The 6,936-nt window shown below is 36.2% G+C and overlaps 1 protein-coding gene across 2 annotated transcripts; it reads left to right on the top strand.

Moving 5' to 3' along the window:
* The first annotated feature begins 893 nt into the window (after positions 1-893).
* On the top strand, positions 894-6,723 carry LOC107963881 (homeobox-leucine zipper protein REVOLUTA). Of its 2 annotated transcripts, none has more exons than XM_016900387.2 (18): positions 894-1,851; positions 1,947-2,112; positions 2,321-2,400; positions 2,492-2,582; positions 2,701-2,796; positions 2,892-3,005; positions 3,083-3,166; positions 3,415-3,570; positions 3,655-3,729; positions 3,904-4,010; positions 4,175-4,358; positions 4,576-4,764; positions 4,874-4,954; positions 5,230-5,364; positions 5,579-5,931; positions 6,037-6,142; positions 6,233-6,382; positions 6,470-6,723. In XM_016900387.2, the coding sequence occupies exons 1-18, from the start codon at positions 1,613-1,615 to the stop codon at positions 6,617-6,619; spliced, it is 2,556 nt and encodes an 851-aa protein (XP_016755876.2). In that variant the 5' UTR covers positions 894-1,612; the 3' UTR covers positions 6,620-6,723. The 2 variants fall into 2 exon arrangements, with proteins under 2 accessions (XP_016755876.2, XP_016755877.2); XM_016900388.2 differs by having other exon boundaries at positions 916-1,851; positions 5,597-5,931.
* The last annotated feature ends 213 nt before the right edge of the window (positions 6,724-6,936 follow it).

The following is a 6,936-nucleotide window of genomic DNA, read 5'->3' as shown; positions in this document are numbered from 1 at the left end:
AAAACAAAGATATTTCAGCTAATTCAGTTTGTAATAAGTTGATTTATTGATAATCAAATACCTAACAATACAAAGACAAAACCCATATTGTAAATTTTTAAATACAAAAATTGTACTTTATAAATTTAATTTCTCTTTTTAATGTTAATTATTAATGATTATTTTAAAACTGTTATAAAAATATTAATTAATATAAATATTATTGTTAATATAAAATAACATAAATTTGAATCTGCTAAAACATGTTATTTCCTTATTTAATGGTCGAAAATTGTTATAAAAATGAAAAGGGATAAAAATAATGTACTTATCAGAAGGTTAGAGATAGCATGTCATTTCGAGTAGACAATAGGGACAGTAAAGTAAGGGAGGTTAGCTAGTTTGATATTAATGGTTAAAATATTAATAAGGACCTTAAACTATTTTACTTTTGTTAAATGAAGTTTTGTGTATTTAGGGTGTTCAAATAAGTCCTATTTTTTATTTTTACTTAAATAAAATTTTATTTCAGAAGATTCAGAATTTATTTGAATAGAAAATTAAAGTTAAAGGTTTACTTTAATTAAAATAGAGAAATTATATTTTAGTCCCTCTAAAAAATAATAATTTAGTTTTGATATTTTTAACACAATTTGTTTTACATTCTTTAAAAATTTATAATTTTATCTCAATTCTTTTAACATAAAATTTCTTAGGTTCGTCTATGTTTGTAATTGTTTGAGTGCAACGAAGTTTAAGGGCTTATTTAAATACAGTGAAATGTTGAAGGGTGTATTTAGGAATTGAGCCAGTATAAACAATAAAAAAAGAAAACATGTATGGAAAGTTTGTCGGTTTGCGTGCAAATGAGCTCTCTTTCTCTCTCCTTAATGGCCTCCCTACAGTTTCAAGCTTCAGACTTTAGATCACTCACTGTCACAACTTCTTTTTCCTACCCTTTCTCTCTCTTCATTTCTCTTTTGACGAAATTCTTTAATTAATTGGGGTTTTTTTAAGGTCTTTAAAAACCCTTGGAGAGTTCAAAATCTTTTCTTTAGTTCTTTGAGACACTCTTCTTCTCCTTCTTCTTCTTCTTCAACATGGTTAAGATTTCAGTTTCTCTTCACATTTCCATGGTGGGTTCTTGCAGGAAACCAGCTTTTTTGTGATGCTTCTCCTTTTGGGCTCTCTTTTTTGAGAGAGAGAGAGAGAGACAGAGAGAGAGCCTTTTTTAAAGCTGCTGCTTCTTCTCTTTATTTGGTGCAGTGGGTAGTTGAAGCTTTCTTGAGAAGCCATTTCAGTGATATCGAGCTTGCTTGTTAGCTGTGTTCTTTTGTTTTGGTATTGGGATATCAAAGCTTGGTTCTTTGTGGGCAGATTTTGAGACCTTTTTTTTTTTTTCATTTCTCGGTCACCAGCTTGACATCATCAGCTGGAAAAAAAAGCCAAAACCTCACTAAAAGGCTATCCACTTGGACTTTACTTGAGGCTTGTTTGCAATCAAAATCCCTCATTTAACTCCCTTTTGCTTTATATATATCATACTAAAGGACGGACTTTACTAAGCTGAGCTCTTTTGTTTTTATAAATAAACAAAGATTGGTTCTTGGAGTCTTGGTTTTTAGCAAGAAAAATGGCTATGGCGGTGGCCCAACACAGGGTGAGCACCAGTGGTAGTAGCAGCATCAACAAACATCTTGATGCCTCAGGCAAGTATGTTAGGTACACAGCTGAGCAAGTTGAAGCCTTGGAACGAGTCTATGCTGAGTGCCCCAAGCCAAGTTCCTTGCGTAGGCAACAGTTGATAAGGGAATGCCCCATTCTTTCCAACATTGAACCTAAACAGATCAAAGTTTGGTTTCAAAATCGCAGGTAATAAAAAAAAATTGGTCTTGGTTTTTTTTGTTTATAATGAAAATTTGGGTCTTTTTAGATGTAGTTATGGGGGTTGCTGTTGGAGTATGCAGGTGTAGAGAGAAGCAAAGGAAAGAGTCTTCAAGGTTGCAGACTGTAAATAGAAAATTATCAGCTATGAACAAGCTATTGATGGAGGAGAATGACCGGTTGCAAAAACAGGTTTCTCAGCTGGTTTGTGAGAATGGTTATATGAGGCAACAATTGCACACTGTAAATGTATGTTCAATGAGGAAGTTTATGTCCTTTTTTGTTTAACTTTAGGCATTAGATAGATCTTTGTGGCCTGTCAATTTCTTAGAATTGGAATTGTCTTATTTTGCCTTAAATTGTTCGTACTTGTTTTTTGCAATTAGGCCACTTGTGTTATGGGATTATTTTGTTTTAACATTATCATTGCTGTTCTATTTTTGGATTTGCTTTTCAGGCATCGGCAACTGATGCAAGCTGTGACTCTGTGGTTACCACTCCTCAGCATTCACTAAGGGATCCCAATAACCCTGCTGGGTAAGTTCAATTTTTAGCTACAATAAACCAGCTCTCTCTGTGTATGTGCATATATTTTTCTAATAAATGCTTTGAATTTGGTTATGCACAGACTCCTCTCGATTGCAGAGGAGACCTTGGCAGAGTTCCTTTCCAAGGCTACAGGAACTGCTGTCGATTGGGTCCAGATGCCTGGGATGAAGGTTTGTTGCTATTTTCCATCCTTTTGTCTTTGATTGCTATTGTATATGAACTTAGTTATACTATATGTTGTCACAAATCAGAAGTGTCTCTAAGCAATTTGTTTTGATCTGTTGACAGCCTGGTCCGGATTTGGTTGGGATATTTGCCATTTCCCAAAGTTGTAGTGGAGTGGCAGCTCGAGCCTGCGGTCTTGTAAGTTTAGAACCTACAAAGGTATGAGCTCTGATGTAATTATAACAAATCAAACCTTTTTTTCGCCACACATGACCTATATGATCGGAACAAAACAATCAAATTATTATAAATAGATTGCAGAGATTCTAAAGGATCGTCCTTCTTGGTTACGGGACTGCCGGAACCTCGAAGTTTTCACAATGTTTCCAGCTGGCAGTGGTGGAACAATCGAGCTTGTATACACACAGGTGAAGAGTAATCTTTATTTATGAATGAATGTTTCCTCTATTATAACGAGGGAGGACTAAAATGAGAAATATTTTAGATGTTTGCCCCGACTACGCTGGCTCCTGCGAGGGACTTTTGGACTCTAAGATACACTACAACGTTAGAGAATGGCAGTTTCGTGGTATGCATTTTTGAGTACTTATTATTTATTCAATAATGTAAACAAGTGTAAGAAAGTCAATGTCGAAATATTTTAGAGCATTTCAGTTGCTTATATGACTGTCCTATTATTATTTGTTTCGGAGCTATGCTTTTTATTCATTTTTTTTCTCCATTGAAGGTCCATGTAAATTTGATATACAAGCTTCTTGGGAGTAAACTTGGTTGTATATGCTGATAGGGTTTTCCTTTCTTGATGTATTCTCAAAGGTCTGCGAGAGATCCCTTTCCGGATCTGGTGCTGGCCCGAGCACAGCTGCGGCAGCTCAATTTGTGAGGGCCGAAGTGCTTCCTAGTGGGTATTTGATTAGACCATGTGAAGGTGGAGGGTCAATCATCCATATTGTTGACCACTTAAATCTCGAGGTAGGACTTATGGTTAGTAGGTACTTTTCAGACATCTTTACATCTCTTGTGGCTATACCAAGTTTCTTGAATATCTCATTGCAGGCGTGGAATGTGCCGGAGGTGCTGCGCCCACTTTACGAATCATCAAAAGTAATTGCTCAGAAAATGACAATTGCGGTGAGTAGATGCTGATAATGCTGCTTATTCACTTTGTTGCCACATGTTGTATCGTGTTTGATTGTTGTTTAAACATAAAAGAAATACCAAAATGCGGGGATGCTTCATTGGTTTTCTTTTTTATTTCCTCAAAAAGCATTTTCTAAAGGTACTAATTAATTGATCTCTGCAAAGGCTCTGCGCTACGTTAAGCAAATCGCACAAGAGACAAGTGGTGAGGTAGTTTACAGTATGGGCAGGCAACCAGCTGTCCTAAGAACTTTTAGCCAAAGATTAAGCAGGTAGCTGCAGTATTGTATTAAATCCTCGACTTTGTTCAATTTACAAGTTTACACACAAAAAAAAAAAATGCACGTGCATGTCCGTAACCTGTTTACGTGAGCATTTAGTAACATGTTATGCTCTGTTGTTTCATCAAAATATTGTGTTTATCATTTACTTGTAGAGGCTTTAATGACGCAATAAACGGATTCAACGATGACGGCTGGTCGATAATGAATTGTGATGGTAATGAGGATGTGATAATTGCAATTAATTCAAGCAAGAGCTTTAGCTGCACTTCAAATCCCAACAATGCTCTTCCCTTCGTCGGGGGTGTTCTGTGTGCAAAGGCATCCATGCTGCTTCAAGTAAGTTCTCGTAAGCTCCCAAAATATAGGAAATCATTTTCTTATTCTGCAACATGGACTATATTAATAAAATTGCACATTTATTAAGAAAGTGTTCTTATTTAGTAAATTTTTAGTTCAGAAGTGGGGAATTTTCTTATTGTACACAAGTTTTAAGCCTCTTCCGTGTTATGTCTTTTGTAATTAATTTTTCTAACTACCTGTTGTCTTTTGTCAGAATGTTCCACCTGCTGTGTTAGTGCGATTCCTAAGAGAGCACCGCTCGGAGTGGGCTGATTTCAATGTTGATGCGTATACTGCTGCATCATTGAAGGCCGGAACATATGCATATCCTGGAATGAGACCTACGAGGTTTACTGGTAGTCAGATTATCATGCCACTTGGTCACACAATTGAACATGAAGAGGTATATGTTCTACAAATTCAACACGTGTTTTATTTTCCATTGAAATGTTGCCTGTTGCTTATCCGTCCGATAAACTATGCTAATGTTGTTTGTATTTTTCATGTATCAGATACTTGAAGTTATTAGACTCGAAGGCCATTCCCTTGTGCAAGAAGATGCCTTTGTATCAAGAGATATTCACCTATTGCAGGTGCTTTTCTCGCATTTCCAAGTTGAATTTTGAGGTTTATTTATTTCTTTAATCGGAATATAAAACTTAACATGATACTTTCTGTCATCATACTGGTTTTGTACATGTTTTACATGAAATCATTGTTTTGTTACTGCTTGAAACTATTGTAAGCCACATTTGCAATCAATTTTATTTGAACCACCGGATCTTTCGATCAACATCTTTGGGATTTTTAAAATAAATTGTATCCTCATTAATTACATTAACTAATCGATGTATGTATTTATTTACAGATATGCAGTGGAATCGATGAGAATGCTGTTGGAGCATGTTCGGAGCTTGTCTTTGCTCCGATCGATGAGATGTTTCCCGATGATGCTCCCTTAATACCTTCTGGATTCCGAATTATTCCATTGGAGTCAAAACCGGTAAGCGTTCTCTTTAGGATACGATAGGGAGAAAGGAGTGACTGTATGTTTGAGAGACTTGGTGAAAGTTCGATAAAAAAAAAGATTATGCCATAAGATTATGAAATAACGAGCACTTAATAGGAAACAATTTGCTTTACTGTATATCTAGTGTCCGGGTTCAGCTTTTAATTTTATTTGAAGTGATACCGAAGATCGGGTTTTGGATACTTAGGGTGTTATTATTATACAGTCTGATACAAAGGATTCGTTGACCACAAATCGGACTTTGGATCTGACTTCAAGTCTTGAAGTGGGGCCAGCTACAAACCATTCTTCTGGAGATGTTCCGTCATCTCAGAACTCTCGATCGGTGTTGACGATTGCCTTCCAGTTTCCCTTTGATAGCAGTCTTCAGGATAATGTTGCAACCATGGCACGCCAGTATGTCCGTAGTGTCATTTCTTCTGTGCAACGGGTTGCGATGGCCATATCTCCATCTGGATTGAGCATGGCTGTAGGACCGAAGCTATCTCCAGGCTCTCCCGAAGCACTTACACTGGCTCAGTGGATCTACCAGAGCTACAGGCAAGTTGCTTCAGTTCTTGTAAACCTTAGTAGTTTTCAATAACCTGCCACACTGGGATTTGGCGAATAAGCTCGCTCATCCCCTTTTCATTTCTTTTACCTCAGTTATCATATAGGGGCAGAATTGTTGAGATCCGAATCACTTGGCAGTGACTCGATATTGAAGAATCTTTGGCAACATCAGGATGCAATATTGTGTTGTTCATTGAAGGTACGCTGACAATTCCATCGGAAAAAAAATTGAGAATACTTGTAAACTTATCTTCAAACCCTGGTTTTAACTTCGGTTTTGGTTTTGCAGTCGCTACCGGTTTTCATCTTTGCAAATCAAGCTGGTCTTGACATGCTCGAAACGACCCTAGTGTCCCTACAAGACATCACACTGGATAAAATATTCGATGAACCTGGACGCAAGGCCTTGTGCTCCGACTTCGCCAAGTTGATGCAGCAGGTAAAACTTCCTTGCAGTTTCCGTAAGATATTAACTGCGCAAGAACTAGTTGAATCCTGAGCTAAAGATTTCTATTTTTACGAACAGGGATACGCATACTTTCCGGCGGGAATCTGCATGTCGACAATGGGAAGACATGTTTCGTATGAACAAGCTGTTGCTTGGAAAGTACTTGAAGCTGATGAGAGCACTGTCCATTGCTTGGCCTTCTCTTTTGTGAACTGGTCTTTTGTGTGAAAAAAACACATTTTACTATAATTTAGCAGAAGAAAAGTTTTGTAATATTTAAGAAACCAGCTCAGGTTTGCATTTTATTAATTTAATTTAATTTTTTTAGTGAACCCAAACTTTGTTTTAGCTTGAAATCGTAAGATAGATTTTATTTAAATTTAATTATGAAATATATTAATATTAATACGATCTTTAAAATGTTTATAATATCTGAACCGTGTCTCAAATCTAGGCAATGGCAAAATAATTTAAATTTGAAATATTTTTTCATTTTATAAAATTAAGAGAAATTGAAGGAGTGTTGAAAAAGGAAGAGACAATAA

The sequence above is a fragment of the Gossypium hirsutum genome, chromosome A03 (genome assembly GCF_007990345.1).
Source record: "Gossypium hirsutum isolate 1008001.06 chromosome A03, Gossypium_hirsutum_v2.1, whole genome shotgun sequence".
In the NCBI taxonomy this organism is placed as follows: Eukaryota; Viridiplantae; Streptophyta; class Magnoliopsida; order Malvales; family Malvaceae; genus Gossypium; species Gossypium hirsutum.
This window is presented reverse-complemented; position numbering and strand designations above follow the sequence as displayed.

Coding starts and splice junctions, on each gene's coding strand:
- LOC107963881 (XM_016900387.2), top strand. CDS start 1,613: ATGGCTATGGCGGTGGCCCAACACAGGGTGAGCACCAGTGGTAGTAGC. Junction 1,852..1,946: donor GTTTGGTTTCAAAATCGCAG/GTAATAAAAAAA, acceptor TGGAGTATGCAG/GTGTAGAGAGAAGCAAAGGA. Junction 6,383..6,469: donor TCGCCAAGTTGATGCAGCAG/GTAAAACTTCCT, acceptor TTTTACGAACAG/GGATACGCATACTTTCCGGC.